General features: G+C 36.2%; 1 protein-coding gene across 3 annotated transcripts in view; it reads right to left on the bottom strand.

Annotated features, from left to right (window-relative positions):
* Positions 1–19,678, bottom strand: part of LOC141915405 (uncharacterized protein C05D11.1-like) — a 184,920-nt gene that overhangs the window by 76,410 nt on the left and 88,832 nt on the right. For all 3 annotated transcript variants that reach the window (XM_074806919.1, XM_074806920.1, XM_074806918.1), the window contains exons 11-14: positions 12,169–12,312; positions 11,911–12,090; positions 8,520–8,622; positions 1,643–1,773 (exon numbers count right to left, since the gene is read on the bottom strand). In XM_074806919.1, the coding sequence (XP_074663020.1) occupies positions 1,643–1,773; positions 8,520–8,622; positions 11,911–12,090; positions 12,169–12,312 (558 nt within the window). The remainder of the gene's footprint in view (positions 1–1,642; positions 1,774–8,519; positions 8,623–11,910; positions 12,091–12,168; positions 12,313–19,678) is intronic.

Here is a 19,678-nt window from a genome sequence, read left to right as displayed (position 1 = left end):
ATGCCCCCTGGTGACCATATAGAAAAACTAATGTCCTTAAAACTCGCAACAATCATAGATGATGTCATGAACTACAACTTTCCAATTGATTGTGGTTACAAAATATGCATAGGTACGAATATAATATAGAAATACTAAGATATTGTATTATTCAACGCCCCCTGGTGGCCATATACAAAATCCAATTACCTTGAAACTCACCACAATCATAGAACACGTTATGAGCTACAACTTTCTAATTGATTGTGGTATCAAAATACGCTTAGGTATCAATACAATGAGGAAAAACTTTTTCCCACTTATGAATGAGTATTGGTGACACAAAGATGGCCGCCAATTGCGTCATAATTGGCTGATGAAAAATACCTGTCTCAGGGATAAAACATCCCTTTCCAAAGAATACCCATCACAAATTGCAATGAGAAATGGCAAACCAGTAGGAAGCTACAGGACTCAGAATTCGGGCCAAAATTAACATTTTTGGGCACTAAAAAGGTCATAGGACGGCCATCTTGAGTCCGACCGACCCAATTTTTGTTATGTTGATGGGCCCTGGGGGGATTCACATACATCCGAAAGATCAAGGTAATTGATCAAAGCATCTTCAAAATTTCCCTCAAAAAGTTCAAAAATGTATAAAAAGTGCTGATTTTGACGAACAACAATGGCTGCGAGTCGGCCATCTTGATTCTGACAGGGCCAGTTTTTGGGTCAAGGGTAGATACATGTATAAACCAAATATCAAGACATTACCTTGAAGCGTCTTCAAAACTTAAATAACTGGATTCCGTCTATGAACGGACGGATGCTATGACGGACGGACGGAAGCTATGACAGACGAACGAATGGACGGACGACGTACGAAAAGTGAACGCAATAGCCCGCAGGGATTTAAGTCTCAAGTGAGCTAAAAATGATGTACGTTTGGGCCCTTTACTAGTGCCGCTGAGGACACATCATCAGTGTAATTGCCAGTTAAATATGCATTGACAACTCCTATTCTTGACAAAAAACGATTCAACGCTCTATTGACATCTAGTCTGAACATAATGTACAAATCAAATCCTGTTATTTTCACAAAAAGAATGTAAAATGCCGGTACCTACCTCTCGACTCGCGTCACAGTAAATCAATGGCGGCGCAACACAGTCACATATCCATCCGCAATATTCAGTATCTATCTACTAGCGCATGGAAACTATATTTTCCCATATAATATGATTACAGTGTTAAGGGACGATATTCGATTGCATCTACTTAGAAAATACTTGCAGTTTCAGACTCATGCGATACGATGTAGGCCTACTGGTACAAGGATCATTTACAGCACGTATATGTACATGTATATATGTCATTCAGATGGGTGTATTGCGGTCCGCCTCCACGCGAAAATGACGTCACATGTCACTGTAGAAATGCCCAAATTCATATGGAAATTAGCCCCCAGGGCCCAAATTAGATACACCAGATATCCATACCACCAAAAATTATGACCCTACAACTCTAACAATCCTTTTGACATAACACTCATAGCGTCATGTGCTATAGATTCAACGGAGAAGATGTGCAACACTAATCAGTCGGCACCATTTAGTAAACTAATAAAATCTAAAAATTTGGATTAAAATTTATGTCTACGTACCTTTAGACTAAGGGTTATGACCTGAGCATAGTCCCCACAGGAAAAACGACCCCCCCCAACACCAACAGTGGCATCAGAACTAAGAGTATCAGCTGCTAATTCTGTGATAACTTCTTCATGAGGCACAAATTCTGAAAATTAGAAGACATTGGTTATGGGAAATGAAAGTAATAACCCGAGAGTGAAGTGGGCTAGCCTTTTGTTAGTCTTCATTTGCAGGGGTTTGAAGTAGTTGACCTCAACCTGGAACCCAGCATTCATGGCAAACGTGCATGCCTCCCAAAGTCTTCATAAGTAATGGCTTAAATATATTTAGTCAATTAAATAAAACATACAACTGAAAATCTTATTCAGTCTGAAAATTTATGTAGCTTTAAATTGTATTCCTGATCATCTGCCCTCAGCCCATATTTTGTTGATCATTTCCAAATGAGTACGACATCTACTTTGTAAATAAACATATAAGCAACGCTTTCCAATTAAATTCAATAGGTTCCAAGATTTAATAATTGCATTGCATGTTTTGAAAAGTTTCTAAAGAGAATCTAAGCCTCATTCATGAGTTATTTTGTACGGTAGTAAGAAGATATCATATGCGATAGCAAAAATGGACTTCGCTACACTGAAAGTCCATAATAAATGAACCTCCATCCACATTTGAAAGGCTGAATCCAAGAACATGTCTATCGCACTTTTGAGCCCAAACGTCTACTTTTACTTAGTAGCCACTTGAGAACAATAACCAATTAATGATATCGGCTACTTTTCCAGTAGTATACATTTCAAATCAGTCACTCTGAAATAGTATTCCTTTCAATTCTGTTGGTTTTCTATTGTGGCCGTTTCGAAGAGTCTTCTGTTGAAAAGTGACCATTTTTAAACATCTGGTTTCGATAGTGCACACTAGCAGTAGAGGTGACTGTAAAACCACCCGCCTGTTAACAGTGACTTTGTGATAGTAACTCCTACCATAACAGCTACTCTCAACATCGTTCCTAAAAGTCAATTATTGAAAAGTGACCATTTTGAGATCGCTTGCCAGATTCCCTCTTATAAATGCACTGCAGCGATATATGCTTCAGATTTGCAGTGATACGTGACAATATAAACATACTCAGAAACTATAGTGAAAACTCCACTCATTGACACGCTATAGTTTTGGGTATAGTTCTGTTTAGAGTAATCAGTTAAGATATGAAGATATTGAAGATACTCTTTGAGGATGTTAAATGTAATGAGCGACTCCCAACTCTAACCAATAAAAGTCGAGATTGGAGTTAAATTTGTTTACAAATTGTCAATAGTTATGTAGTTTTAAGATAAATCGAAATTTCCTTTTCATGGCGATATAATTCAATGAAGAATACAATTCTAACAAATGCAGCTATTTCAAAGCATAGGTCGGCTTTTACTTTTGATTTAAATTCTTGAATTAAAAGCGCAATCATACATTCAGGCTAACCTCTCATTATTGAAATGGTAGTTTATTTTCAGCGGGAACCTGGATTTCTTTGCATCTTAAATTACAATGTGCATTTGGGGTGTTCAAATTTCCCTGAATTCTAATTTCGCTGAATCATTGATTTTTTCTTTAACAAAATATCCTATATATATCCATGTGGATTTTAAACATTCTAAAGAAATCAACTAAATTGAGCCCATATTTGATCGAATTTAATAGCAATAAGAAACTTTGTATGGTATTCAAGATTTCATTTGGATTACAGTAACAGCCTTTGGTGACCGTCACAGTGGTCATGAATGAAGAAATCCCGTAATAGAATTTTTAATATGATAAAATTTGTTAAGGTGAAACCGCAACGTTTTGACTGTTGACTAACAGCCATCATCAGGTGAAATGTAGGCATTCCTAGTGAGAAGGGCTTTTAGTCAGATGGCTGTCAGTCAACAGCCGAAACGGAGTGGTTTAACTTTGATAAATTTCATGATACAAAATTCTATTGTGGAATTTCTTCATTTATCTACAGTTAATGGATTAGAGTACGGTAAAACCTCCCTTAGTGAACACCTTTATTTAAGGAACACCTCCCTTAGTGAACAGTTTTTGCCCGGAACCAAATTTTCCCTATTCATTTTCAATTAAACAGAACCTCCATTTAGTGAACACTTCTCTATAGTGAACAGTGAACACTTTTTCTGGTACCAAATGAGCATTTTACCTCTCTATAGTGAACAGTGGCCCTATCCCAGAATGTCTAGACAGTCAAAATTTGCTAGTAGACTCATTGTTATCAGTATAGGTGTTCATCATAATACCATATGTTCATAACTCATTCAATGGCTAATTGTCTCGAATAGTCCTTAGGCAATTACTAATTAGGTGAATTTGTGACTATAATTATGAATGGGCAGTTGTTATTGTTAAATGAATACTTTACTCTGAATGTTTGTTAAACTGAATTATGATAACAATCCTTGGATCATATGAAGCAATGTATTGACTAAATTTTCTTAAATCAAAAGGATTTACAAAAATTCAATTTAAGCTAAATTAAGTAATCACTATCGTTTGATAATTTTGAATTGGCTATGTCTTGACTAATTTTTCTTAAATCAAAAGGATTTGCATAGGCCTAACTACATATTAGTTTGCTCCATGGCATATAAATAAAGCTATATGATGGGAATTTTTCATTTGCCAGTATGGCACCTAAGCGAAAGATTCTTTCTCTGAATGAAAAGTTACAAGTTCTGAAAGATTTCCTGTGCAAATATGTTTATCATTAGGTAATAAAATCATAGTGTATAATGCTTTAAAAGTAATTAAGTCTGTGTGTTTTACTTGGTTTTGGATTAATGCTTCATATTGGGAGTAGTTACTCAAACTGCTGGTAGGTGGTGTGATGCAAATATGTGCTACCTCTATTTAGTGAACACCTCTCTATAGTGAACATTTTTCCGGAATCCCAAGCGTTCACTATAGAGAGGTTATACTGTATTTTATTCTACTTCTTTGGGTCCTGTAGTCGTTTAGGTCGAAAATTATTCATTTTTCGGCACGAAAGTGATATACAACCGTGTTGGTCACTATGATAGGGATTCCCTGTATATCTGCACCTTAAATCCTACCTCTGTTGGTTCTAGCCTGCATTCGCTTCCAAATTCAAGTATTGGTAACGTTATTCTTACTCTGAATGCACTTCTTCGTCGAATATGGTGCCACATATAAGTAGTTATTATTTAGACCATTTGTGAAAAAGAGGTAAGTAGGAAAAAAACTGATAATTTTCTTATAATTCAGCGATTCATTGGTTCACCGATTCAGCGAAGTTCAAACATTGTACATTTTGGCATCACATATTAGTAGTAATTATTTTACGACCATTTGTGAAAAAGAGGTTAGTTGGAAAAAACTGATAATTATCTTATAATTCAGCGATTCATTAGTTCATCGATTCAGCGAAGTTCAAACATTGTACATTTTGGCATATTATTTTATTGGCACCTTGAAATAAAGTCAAATAGAGATATTGTGATGCTAAGTTTTTTACTACTAAGCGGTAAAACTTTTGGTTCGTGGTCTTTTGGTGGCCAATGCAGTTTGTTCATTCATTCATCAATCATTGTCTAGTTAGCCAGTGAAAGTGACCTGCTGACCAATAGCTGCTGCTGGGTTTTTGATAACCTATATAAACAATTTACTTAACAAAGTAGAAAGTATGTGAAACTGAAATTACAGCCTATCATATTTTTTCACTTCTTAAGCCAAACGAAGTTTTCTCTATCAAATGAAATTGCTGATTTCAAAATTACGTGAACATCTCAACACCGCACTTTTATACGCTTATCGTGCGATCTTTTATAATAAGGTGGTAATTTCATTTCAACCAAACTGTATAATTATGAAATAAGATCAGGGAATAACTTCTAGCAAGCGATAAAATGATTCAATATTCACTAACGAACAAGCAGAGAACAGTGTGACAAAGTGAACATAGCATGGATTACTTAAAAATCGTTTGTATCAAAATAAACAATAAATAAACAATAAATTCAAGGTATCAAAATAAACAATAAATTCAAGGTTAATTCTTAGTATTTTAGATACATTTTTTTCGGAATATTTTGTGTAGTCTTCATTCAGACAATGAGATAAATAGAATTAATTTTATGAACATATGATTTTATTTGTATATTCCTCTCTCATATATCCTTAAAAACAAACTAAGCCTAAGAGACAAATTTATTCTTTTATCAGTCTTTTCTACTAAATCAAAGATTTATGAACGCACCAGAATGTTTTATTATCGCAAATGTATAACAAAAATCATTAAATTCTAAATTCAGGAGCGGATTTAGACCGTGTCAACCGTGTCGCCTGACACTGATGGAATTTTAAAGTGCCTTTTTATTTTTTTCTCTGTATCAAAATTTGACATTATAACCACCCGAGATACACAATAGATATTTTTCCTAGATATATGAACTATGTTTCTTGACTTCATGCCTCTCAGAGATGCTCAGAAAGCTCTAATGATAGTAAAATTTAAAAAATTTTGCTGATATGCCTTTCCGCCCTAAATTAAGAATATATGCCCTTTTTATTGGTCGACATGGTCACAACATGCCCCTGGATCCGCCCCTGAAATTAGGTCTGGTACTATACCATATGTATTAGTATTAATCCATGATGATGTTATATAAATCAATAGTTTTCCTATTGGATATTGCCATTTTGTTGAGCGTAATATAAATAAGAGGATTCTTAGTTCTTAGTTAAAAACTTTGATTTTCTTTTCACAGAACTGTATTCAAAGCATACAGAGTTCTGTACCCAAAGCATATAGGGTTTAACGGTACGTTTGAAGCTGTCACATATCACTGCAAATCTTTTACAGATGCTACTATTTTGAACAGGAAATTACCAAGCCATCTCAAAATGGTCACTTTTCAATAGTTGACTTTTAGGAACAATGTGTTCTGTGAGTAGCTGCTATGGTAGGAGTTACTATCACAAAGTCACTGTTTACAGACGGGTGGTTTTACAGTCACCTCTACTGCTTGTGTGCACTATCGAAACCAGATGCTAAAAAATGGTCACTTTTCTATAGTAGACTCTTCGAAACAGAACAAATTGAAAGGAATACAATTTCAGAGTGACTGTTTTGAAATGTATACTACTGGAAAAGTAGCCGATATCGTTAATTGCTTATTGTTCTCAAGTGGCTACTAAATAAAAGTAGACGTTTGGGCTCAAAAGTGCGATAGACATGTTCTTGGATTCAGCCTTTCATTTACGCTGAATCCTTGGAGAGTAGTGATTAGCTGAAATAGGCCATGTGGTCGTAGCAAGCTTGAACCGAAGAACACAAAAATGCCCATGCTCACTGAAGTTTTTAGAAAATGCGAGATGTTGCCCTCAGGACAAATGTCAGACTGACGAAATACATACGCACAGTATTTTCTGGATAATAAGCCTCAGTTTTTACCCCAAAATATCATGATTGGCTTATTGGATGGACACGATCTAACTGTCCGAACTATGTCACTCTAATGCTCCTGAAGATCATTATCTACTTCCAATAATCTATTTAGAACTATTTTGTATATATATAATCACTAGAGCGAGTCAATATATATAGCACAGTGACTCGGCGATGATGGTACCGGGTATACACAGCACTTACACATCGGCAGGCGCGTATTGTCAGCCTCATACATCGTCAAATAAGACAAACTGACAATCGACAAATCCGTGAATTAAAATCTCCTGATGGAGGGTCTCAGCTTATTGGGCAAAGCATTAAGAAATCCATGTCTTTCAGGCTAAAAAACTATAAAATCAAAAATTGTAGTCTTTGGCTAATTGTATTTTTTTACTTCAAACAAATTAAACCAAAAATACCAAATCGAAAGAAATTACTTTTGCAAAGCCCAATGACTTTGAAACTAACCATTATCATCAAACAAGTCATGAGCTACAACTTTTCAATTGATCATGGTAACAAAATATGCCTAAGTGCCAATATAATAAGGGAAAACTTATGTAATTGTATCGTTCAACACCCCCTGGTAACCATATACAAAAACTAATGACCTTGAATCTCAACACAATTATAGACCATGTCATGAGCTAGAATTTTCCAATTGATTGTGGTAACAAAACATGCACAGGTACAAATATGATATGTAAATAAGTTATAGAATTGTTCAGCCCCATGGTGGCCATTTACAAAACCAATGACCTTGAATTGAAACTCACAACAATCATAGAACATGTCAGCAGCTACGATTTTGTAATCAATTGCGGTAACAAACTATGCCTAGTTACCAATATAATATGGAAATACTAAGTTATTCTAGTTATTCAACGCCCCCTGGTGACCATATGCAAAGCCCAATGACCAGGAAACTCACTTAATTCATGCAACATGTTATGAGCAACAACTTTGGAATTGATCATGGTTACAAAATATGTCTAGGTACCAATATAATTCGGAAATACTAAACTATTCTATGTATCAACACCCCCTGGTGACAATATGGAATAACCTTTGACTTTGAAACTGACCACAATCATCGAATATGTCATGAGCCACAATTTTCAATTGATTGTGGTAACAAAATAAGCATAGGTACAAATATGATATAGAAATACTAAGTTATTGCATTGTTCAATGCCCCTTGGTGGCCATATTCAAAAACTAATGACCTTGAAACTCACCACAATCATAGAACACGTTATGAGCTACAAGTTTCCAATTGATGGTGGTAACAAAATATGCTTAGGTATCAACAGTTAGTTACCACTTTTAACTTCACTTCAGAAATTAGCTTCAGTGGGCAAAAAATTTCTTTAGCTCAGAATTGTAGCTCATTATTGATTTTTAAATCAATCATGTATGGTACATTTTACCTCCATTCCTTATGACTGGCGATTCAAGTAATATCTCAGTAAATAAAGGCAGATACAGTTTGAGGTCATCCGGTAAACATTCTGTATTCATAAGAACATCAAACTGAAATAATCAATGAAACAACCATGGGTGAATAGTCAATAAGAATCATAAATATAGCTGCAAAGCAGCGACAACAGGTTTCTGCCTTGCTGGTTTAAATGTCGCACTCGGAAGCGCACAAAGATTTCACCAAAATAATTCTTATCAGTTTATAACATACGAATATTTTGAAGGAGTGTGACACATATCTGGCATATGTGGATCCAAAAGGGCTACCACATAAAAAGTACTGATGTACCTTGTCTGGTGCTTTCGTAGTTCCGTTGGGAGTTGCATGAACCAGTTGGCATATGGCACTTATGCGTATGTACTTAAACCATGTTTTTGATGTGATCCAGCTTTGAAACTGAACATGTGTACTCAATAAATGTTAATTGATTTCAACATGCATTCATGGAGCATTTAGATAATATCACATTACTAAAAATCTTGACGTGTTCTATTAAGAACTTAATCTTAATCTGATAAGTTGACGTGCTGAACAGTGATAAGAATTTATCACCGATAATTCGATAAAAGACATAAAACGTTTTATTGAAATATTTCAATACATACATATGAACAATGTAGATCGCCGATAAAGCAAGCACTATTATCAACATTATTATCAATATTATTATAAACAAGTAAAAATACCCATCTTCGATGGATTAGAAAATTATGAAAGATCATGGTAACAAAATATGCCTAAGTGCCAATATAAAAAGGGAAAACTTATGTTATTGTATCGTTCAACACCCCCTGGTAACGATATACAAATAGGGGTCCAGGGCCTAGGGACACCGTGCCCACTTGAGAAGTGGTTTCAAATGCATAACAATCTAACAATATCAATATTCAACGCCCCTCGACCCATATATAAAAACCAATGACCTTGAAACCCACCACAATCATAGAACATTTCAGCAGCTACGATGTTGTAATTGATTGTGATAACAAAATATGCCACGTTACCAATCTAATATGGAAATACTAAGTTGCTTTACTATTCAACACCCCTGGTGACCATATGCAAAACCCAATGACCTTGAAACTCTCCACAATCATAGAACATGTCATGAATTACAACTTTGCAATTGATCATGGTAACAAAAAATGCCTAGGTACCAATCTAATAAGGAAATACTAAGTTATTCTACTATTCAACGCCCCCTGGTGACCATATAGAATAACTAATGTCCTTAAAACTCACCACAATCATAGATGATGTCATGAGCTACAACTCTGCAATTGATTGTGGTTACAAAATATACATAGGTACAAATGTAATATAGAAATACTAAGTTATTGTATTATTCAATGCCCCCTGGTGGCCATATACAAAAACCAATGACCTGAAAACTCACCAAAATCATAGAACATGTCATGGGCTACAACTTTCCAATTGATTGTAGTAACACACTATGCTTAAGTATCAATATAATGTCGAAAAACTTTTTCCCACCTACGAATGAGTACTGATGACACCAATATGGCCGCCAATTGCGTCATAATTGGCTGATCAAAAAATACCTGTCTCAGGTATAAAACATCTCTTTCCAAAGAATACCCATCACAAATTGCAATGAGAAATGGCGAACCAGTATGAAGCTACAGGACCCAGAATTTCGGCCAAAATTGACATTTTTGGGCACTAAAAGGTAATTGAGGTAATTGATCAAAGGTAATTGATCAAAGCGTCTTCAAAATTTCCCTCAAAAACTTCAAAAATGTGTAAAAAGTGCTGATTTTGGCGAACAACAATGGCTGCCAGTCGGCCATCTTGGTTCTGACAGGGCCAGTTTTTGGGCTGAAGATGTGTCTAGGGTAGATACATGTGTAACCCAAATATCAAGACATTACAATGAAGCGTCTTCAAAACTTCCCAAAATGACTGGATTCTGTCTATGGACAAAAAGTGAACGCAATAGCCCGCTGGGACTAAAGTTCCAAGTGGGCTAAAAACTAATGAGCTTAAAACTCACCACAATTATTGACCATGTCATGAGCTAGAATATTCCAATTGATTGTGGTAACAAAACATGCACAGGTACAAATATGATATGTAAATAAGTTATAGAATTGTTCAGCGCCCCATGGTGGCCATTTACAAAACCAATGACCTTGAAACTCACCACAATCATAGAACATGTCAGCAGCTACAATTTTGTAATCAATTGCTGTAACAAACTATGCCTAGTTACCAATATAATATGGAAATACTAAGTTATTCTAGTTATTCAATGCCCCTGGTGACCTGGTGACCTGGTGAGTTACAACTTTGGAATTGATCATGGTAACAAAATATGTCTAGGTACCGATATAATTCAGAAATACTAAGCTATTCTACTTATCAACGCCCCTTGGTGACTATATGGAATAACATATGACCTTGAAACTGACCACAATCATTGAATATATCATGAGGTACAACTTTCAATTGATTGTGGTAACAAAATAAGCATAGGTACAAATATGATACAGAAATACTAAGTTATTCACTTCAGATATGTCACCCTGATATGTCAAATAATCATATTCTCACCAGCAATGAGGATTTAATATTCGCACATATACGGCACCTAGTCCAATGAAACGTTTGCCATAAATGGCTTCCCCATAATTATTTTAGTAGTGCCGGAATAACCCGTATATTCCAAAAACAGCCAATCACATTCGCTCGTAGAGACGACGCCCCCCAATCGACGTCATTGCAATTTTATACGCAAGAGCTAAGAATTTTCCCGCAAAAAACAGTTTTTCGGCGAATTTAAACAGAGTTGACCATGTCATCGACGGAGGTTTGTCATGTTTTCAATCGCATCGATTGTACGTCGTTTAACCCGAGAACCAATGAAAAAAATTCTCACATAAAAAATGTACCGCGATTTTACATGAATTGGCTCAATGCCAACCTCATACTGCTGACAAAGGTAAACCAACAACAGCAACCTGAATTTAAATAGGAATGTACCTTGGCCAGTTCCTAACTGTGTACCAAAATATATCAAGAAATCAAGGCTCTTGCGCTGACATTATTTTCCAATGTGGTCCCCTGGTGGCCACGATTTAAACTTCAGCAACCTAAGTTATGTTCACCAAAATAAAAAGTTACTAGCCCTACTCCACATCTGAATAAGATTTCATGATCCTATGTGAAATACTTAGACAGTAATTATAGATGTTATAGATATGACAGCTAATAAAATAACAAATCACTAGGTTTCCTTCCAATTTCATTGTCTTGAATAAACTCAGGGACTAACACCAAAAGAAATTGAAATTAAACAAATACACGACAGTGCTTACTTCAACAAAATTAGTGTGGATATCATCAAGTTGCATCATGAGAGGAAGCCCCTTCAGTGGGAACTTATCATTTACAGCTGAACCCATCTCATGATTGTTGCTTGGAGATATTGGGTGGAACTTAATGCAATCAACATTTGGAACAGGAACACTTCTCAACATATCATCTGGAGCTGAAATCTACACAAATTTTACATTTATTAAGTGAGATGAACAGCAGGGACATCAGTTATTGTTATTTGCATACAATATACATACATCATTAGTTTGAGTTGCTTTCTGAAGAATGTCAGCTTTATCCTGTAATCCAACTTTGCCAAGATTTTTTTGCTGTGCATCGATCCGATTTTTCTCTGCACTACTTATTTCCTTCATTTTCTGAATGCTCGGTTCTCCTTCAATCTAAAAATAATGACTGAATAAATTCTAAAGCCTAGCGTTCATCCAAAAGGTAACTGGACACAATTAGTTACAAGGGCGTGTTTGGCATATGGGAGGAACTGGCTGGGTACTATCAGTTGCTTGAATGTGTCAATTTACTCTAGCTTACAACTGGTAAGCAATGAATGATCCCTGGTTCCAGCCTGGTTGTACTCAGTTACGTTGATATGGGGCTGTCCATAAAAAATGTCCAAGATTGAAGGGGTTTGTGAAAGACAAGGGGAGGGGGTTGTTTGGATTTGGACATCCTTCTCCATCCTGCTTAATTACTGTAAGCCAAAACAAATCGTTTATTGCATCACATGGATGCTTATTTCAAATTCGAATTAGAAGAGAAATAATTCAAATATCTATGTTTTCAAGATAATGTATGGAATAACAAACTGAAGTCAAAAGATAATAATTGCCCATGGGCCAAGAGGTTAACCAAAGCCTTCTGAGATATGAGATGCTTGACAAAGTTCAAATTACATCAGATAACGATGTAGGGGTGCAATTTGTATGGTACAAGTAGATTCGGTCCCGATTAAAGAAATGATCCAAATCGCGACAGAACCGCGGTACCGCACCAGCCGCTTAACAGACAATTCCATCAGTAAGACCAAAACCGATTCCACCCCGCAATGAACGACATCGTGCCACAGCCGTAGGATGTCAGAGCATCATGACGAAGTGCAAACAAAACACTACTAATTCACCTGTTCGGTGTTTTCTAAGTGCAAATAAGTATTGCGTTAAATTCATCGGCATATTCACACGCACGTTTTATTTACCAAAATAAGCATGGGTGCACAGAAAACCCTATTAATATTCACGTGATTTATTCTTTTTTCCCATTTTTACACTATTTTCCTCGAAAGTACATGGGCTTTTTTACCTTACCGCTGTTTCCGATACAACCCAAATAATATCCTTTAGCTCATTTCGATCTACAAATACTCCCTCGGCATTTTTATGAATCGACGTTATAAAAGCTGGAAACATCGAAAATTGGACCCCATTCAATGAGGCGACGTGTTCTTCTGAGTTCATTAAACATTCTTTACTATCCAGGAATATCCAAATTAGGAACAGTTTAACACTCATACACAGGATAAACTTTGATACTCACAAGAGCAAGCTTTCACCTACATTCTGTAGGCATCGTCAGGCTTAAAGTGACGTCATCAGATGTTGTTGATGTGACGTCACAGCCGGATCTCGTCAACTGGTCTGTGAAGGCCCCCGCGCGCCAACATCAACAACATCTGATGACGTCACTTTAAGCCTGACGATGCCTACAGAATGTAGGTGAAAGCTTGCTCTTGTGAGTATCAAAGTTTATCCAGTGTATGAGTGTTAAACTGTTCCTAATTCTTCTGAGTTGTCATCCTGAAATCCATGGGAGGCTGCTCGTCACTTCGATTATCAAAAGTATAAATAAACAAATATATTACCGCAAAAATTCACATTCAGCCATGGTTTTCAAACACTAATTTTAACAATTACCCATTTTCTTCATCAGTATACTTTTACACTTTACCGATCCACAGGAGATAAACTACTCTAAATATTAAAAGTCTTGTTTTGGAAATTCACTGGTCCTGTAGATTTGGATTATTCTGTTTATCATTTGACAATGATGAGAAGGCGACTTTGGAAACTACCTTGTGTTACTCCACTGGTGAAGATGACACATACACTTCCATTGATTTTGGTCACCTTTTTCGTTAATAGAAAAATGTTGAGCCAGATCTTGCATTATCAAATACATTTTCGAAATCTATAAAGACTAATTAAGGCCTAACAATCGATATTCCAGAGTCGAAAAACCATCTGGTCCGATCATCCATGGTTTCAAGTAAGTCCAACTGACTGTTTGTAGACCTTCCTTTTATACAACCGTGTTGAACAGGATTCTAAATTCCCTTCATTTTCATAGCATAGTGGGGCTGCGTCAGCATACACGCATTCGCTGGTCGACACATCCAGACAAGATCAAGAATACGAACAAGGCTGTGCAGAAAACCCCGTTATCGCTGCTTTGCAGCTATATTTAGGGTTTCTGCTGCTTTCGCAGAAACCCTATTGTAATTGTACTGATTATTATTATTATTATTATTATTATTATTATTATTTTTTCTCTTTTTCACACTGGATCTTACTGAAAGAATATAAACTACTGCAACTTACTTTCACTGTCGGTGAAACCGTGATGTATCACAAGTACTATGCTGCCTTGACAAATGCTGTACCGGTACATAATATTAATCAGAACTCAACTGTTAAAGGCAGACTTAAACGGTTGGTACTTGAGATCTGCAGTGCAGGCCACATCCCACTAGCAACTAGCAAGCAGTAGTTTGTTTAAAGTGTTTACTGGAACACATCTGGCTCACACGTGTATCACACAGTATCAGTGACATTTAAAAAAAAAATTGTTCGTATATGTTTGATATCATTTTGGTCATAGTAATCTTCTTAATTAGAATTCGCTGATTTTGTAGATGTTTTTTGATGAGAATTCCTCCAGTAATAATGGATATGAACATAGAATCTGTATTTTCAATTTATTCAATGTTTGTCCAATTTTGATGAAATTTTCACACATTGTTACTGATGAGGAGTTAAGATGATATATAAATTTTCAGTTTGATACAACTTTCAGGTTAAAAGTTTACTTACCCCCAAAATTATGCAATAGAGAGCTGCAACTGTTTTGTTTATATAGGTTTATGACTACAGGCCACTGTGCTCTCTGTAGTGAGGTGAATAACTCCTCCCAGCTTGTCATTCAAAGATTTGAAAATTTGAAGAATGCACTAAGTAAATTGCTAATTTATGCATGAAGGAAGACTTAAACAAAATTTTAAGCCATAGATATGACTATATTACATGTTTACACATATCCCTGACAAAAAGGAGGGTCCAAATCGGTTAACTGACAGAGATATTAGGGAAATACCAGTTTCAATGCTGGAGCTCTTGACTGCTCCATGGGTTCAGAGATACTGCCATGTCTGACAGATGATGGGCCTTTTATACTCAAAGTCGGCCTTTAACTCACTACGAGCCTCTAAACATCGAAATTTAAGCCCCATTCAAACAGTATCCATCTTTGTATGTGTGCGTATACTATGATCATATGATTGTCACTCACTGTACTGTGCTATATGTGTTCTATACAAAGACCGCGTCTGTGGTAAACATAGCAACTGATAAGGCGCTCTACATGCAGCTGGTATAGCAGTGATTGAGGTCATCATCTTCCCTGAATAGAGCTGATGAATATTAGTGCAGCTATCTATACGAGAGAGCCTGAATGAATTTATATTCTGCTGGCGTTACAATACCCCTTGATGAATTTACTTGAAACTTTCGTGAGATGTACCGAATGAATGTACCTTGATGTAACTGTCAGAGATTTGTGATTGGGCAACCTGTTCACCCACCAGGGGAGCTGAACTTTTGAAAATTCTGACATCGAAAAGGTACTGTGAGAAAATTTTTTGTCCTTGAGTTTTCAGCTTCGAGCAAGCACAAAAGGTGTTCATAACAGCCTGGAGTTTAAAAAAGTCAATTGCATGCCTATTCTGAGATTAACCGTTCGGGGCTTTAGGGGCTCTTAAATGCGCCCCCAAATTTTTAATGTGAGATATTTGCTCCTAGCTCCTTAACCGTTGGAGATAGAATCGTGGTTCCAGCGAGTGGCCATTAGCCCTTCACAAGACGCTTGTATTGATGTTTGAAATAACTATGTAACTCATTTGGTTCTCAAGAAGCGCCACCTATAAAATGCTGGATAACACATTTTCATCTATATTAACTAAGCGTGTGAATGGATTTCTATGAAAATTACACATATACCTGGTTACTAAATACAACAAACCCCGCCCATAATTAGTTCCTATTTCAACCATTAGGGGGCGTAAATTTTAAAAACACATTTTGAGCATCAGTTTTCACATGTAATGCGGTTGGTCTATTATGGTAATCAAACCTTGGTATAAGTACATAGACATCCGTTTCATATGCCAACCTGCATGATTATTTCATACAACTGCCACCAAGGGACTGTGAAAACAACAATCTTTATTCCTAGCTCCTTAACCGTTGGAGATAGAATCGTGGTTGCAAAGTATGGTTAGTAGCCCTTCACAAGACACTTGTATTGATGTACGGTTTTAGTAGGTAACTCAAATGGTTCTCCAGGAGCGCTACCTACAACTCGCTGGAAATGCATTTGCATTGATATCTACTAAACAGATAAAGGGATTTCTATGAAAACTGATACACAGTACCTGGATATAAAATACAACGAACCCCTCACATAAATAGTTCCTATTCTTACCAGGGGGCGTAAATTTTGAAAACTGATTCTGGCATCAATTGTGTAATTCAGTCATTCTATTATAGAAATCCATTAACCTTGTGTGAGTAGATATACATATGTATAGTATGCTGACCAACATAATTAGTTCATACAACTGCCACTAGGGAATGGTGAAAACACCGTATCTTCGTTATTCTCAATGTTATTTCCCAGAACATGGCACACTGGTGCACGCATCCTTGTACGACATTTTATCCAGCAAGGCAGAAAACCCTTATCACTGCTTTGCAGCTATATTCTTTATTTTATTCCACACTATTTTTACTCTAAGAACATAGGCTTTGTTACCTTGCCGCTGAGGCCAATACAATCAGTATGATGTCCTTTAGCTCACTTCAATCTACAATTATTCTGCGCGTATTTTGATGAATCAACGTTACAAAAGCACTGTCGGGCCGTAAACATCGAGAATTTAGCCCCATTCAATGAGGCGCTATGTTTTTCAGATTCATCATCCAGAAATCCACCGCAGGCTGCTCGTCACTTCGATAATCAATTCAAGTATAAATAAACAAATTTGTTGCCACAAAACTTCACATTCAGCCGCAGTCTTAAAACATTAATTTTAACAATTACCCATTTTCTTCATCATTACACTTTACCGATCCACAGGATATTTACTATTCCAAATATCATAAGCACCGTCGAGATGCAAAGATCAATGTACCACAGGTGTCTTTACATTGTCGTTCCTTGGATCCGCATCGAGTTCTCCATGCCATGAGAATCAAATCAAGTACAAAACAAGAAACAAAATTCTTAATATGGACATTCCTGAATTTACATAAAATTCATTAATTTTTCACAAGTTCTTCACTGAAAAACTTTCCAGTAGTAGTAGTAGTAGTAGTAGTAGTAGTAGTAGTGGTAGTAGTGGTAGTAGCGGTGGTAGCGGTGGTAGCGGTGGTAGTGGTGGTAGTGGTGGTAGTGGTGGTGGTGAAACCGTGAAATTTGTATCCTAAATTCACAAGTTTTTCACATTTTTACGGTAGTTTGGGAAACATGTACATGTACATAATACGATCTCCATTACACACAACTACATCACGCTTCATCAAAAATATACATGGTAGCACATTATGAGTTTTCCGGTTTGCTCGGCTACCCATACCGGTGGGGTAGTCTAGAGAGGCCAATGAAAACTGCGGTTTGCTGAACTACCCCTCTTTGTGGGGATGTGGTATGACGTTTGATTTGACAGTTTCAAGTGGTTAATGGGTGTTTCAAGTGCTTACAACGATGCTTATTACTTCATGTGGTACATGGTGGTTTAGAAAATGATTTCATAATAATACGCTAAAAGTATACCGTGTGGGCTTCGTAGAAAGACCACTGCCTATGGCCCTCCCAAATTCTAATAGTCCTGTCCGATTTGGTTTCGTTCAATTGAGAGGACGCCTTTTCCAGTAAGGGCATTTTTGGATGACATCACTGGAAATGACTTCGTCGGTTCCAAATGTTCCATTTGAGCTAGCCTATAGATTACAATGGTGTCACCATGATGGTCAGAAACTGTCCAATTGAGATATCCCAGAGTCTGAACACTTGACTTCAAATTTCGGAAATGTTTGATTTCATACTACTAAGGAATCATCATTGCAAATTCATCAACTGACCATCACTGACCACCACTGACCAATTCAAATTTCTCGAATATGAGAATGATATACTGTGTTATGGTGTCAAACTAGTAAGGATTCTCCATTGAACATTCATGACCATCACTGACCACCACTGACCAATCTAAACTTCTCGAATGTGAGAACGATATTTTTTCCGTCAAAAAACTGTTTCGTTAATATTTCAAGTTTTTTTTACTCTTGTATAGAATTCACTAAGCCTATATGAAAAGTGTTCGTAGGAATTGAAATTTGGTGTGATGTCAGTCACCTGTAACGCCTTTTTCATTGTCAGTTCTTTATTGATATATTAGTGACAATATCAATGAAGATCACTTATATCAAGTACCATTTTTACTGTCGCATACGAGACTCCTATTTGACACGAATCAGATAACTTTTTCGTAACAAAAAAAGTCTATCCAACTGCATATATCTTACTTCGGGTATAAATTGTAATATCCTTCTGTATGTTATATATCTAAAAAATTGTGTTCTAGTGTAATACCCGAAGGTTTAACTATCGGACATATAAAAGATTCGCCATAATCAAAGTTTTTAAGAAAGTTTCTCTTCGAAAAAGAAAGATCTTTAAAAGAACGATTGGCGTTAAACTATTCCACAATGGACTGTTGTGAATTTATTGAATAATCCACCTGAGAAATCTAAAGATTTCGAAGCAAAATTTATTCATATAAATCAAAGATTAATAACTTGACGTTATTTGAGGGTCTCATGAAAGCGGTCTATCGAGCGCTCTTTTTAAATCTAAAATAGCACAAAAACATGTGTGTTTGGTCATAAACAAGGTTAAATTCCAAACCCACATGAAATATGGAGCCTGTGTCACACGACATACACACCAAGCATTTTCTCTAACTAGGCCCTTTCCAAATGGCAATTGTTCAGTTTTTTAACAGCCGACATTCAGAGGCACTGGTGGTATAGCAGTTGAGATTTTCAGTGTAGGCCACATCTCACATCGAGTCGGCTCGCTGTCGGTTGTTTAATGGGAGCACATCTGGTTGACACTAGTTTCACAGTTGGCGAATTCAGAAAACTTTTTTTCAAATGTCTTCGATAACATTTTAAACAAAGTATTCTTCTTAATTACATTTCGCTGATTCCATAGATATCTTTTATGAAAATTGCTCCAGTTATAACCGATTTAAAGGGTAACTGACACTTTTTTTAAATTTCAAAATATGATGTATTCTATTGATCTATAAACTCATCTTCAACCGTTCTGTTTCAAAATTTTTAGTTAACGCGCAATTTGTGATTTTGTAACAAGATTTTTTACCTCATTTCGTTGTTTACATCGCTTACTGTTCAG

The sequence above is a fragment of the Tubulanus polymorphus genome, chromosome 1, assembly GCF_964204645.1.
Source record: "Tubulanus polymorphus chromosome 1, tnTubPoly1.2, whole genome shotgun sequence".
NCBI classification, from domain to species: domain Eukaryota; kingdom Metazoa; phylum Nemertea; class Palaeonemertea; order Tubulaniformes; family Tubulanidae; genus Tubulanus; species Tubulanus polymorphus.
Note: the sequence above shows the minus strand (reverse complement) of the source record. Positions and strands in the feature narration are given on the sequence as shown.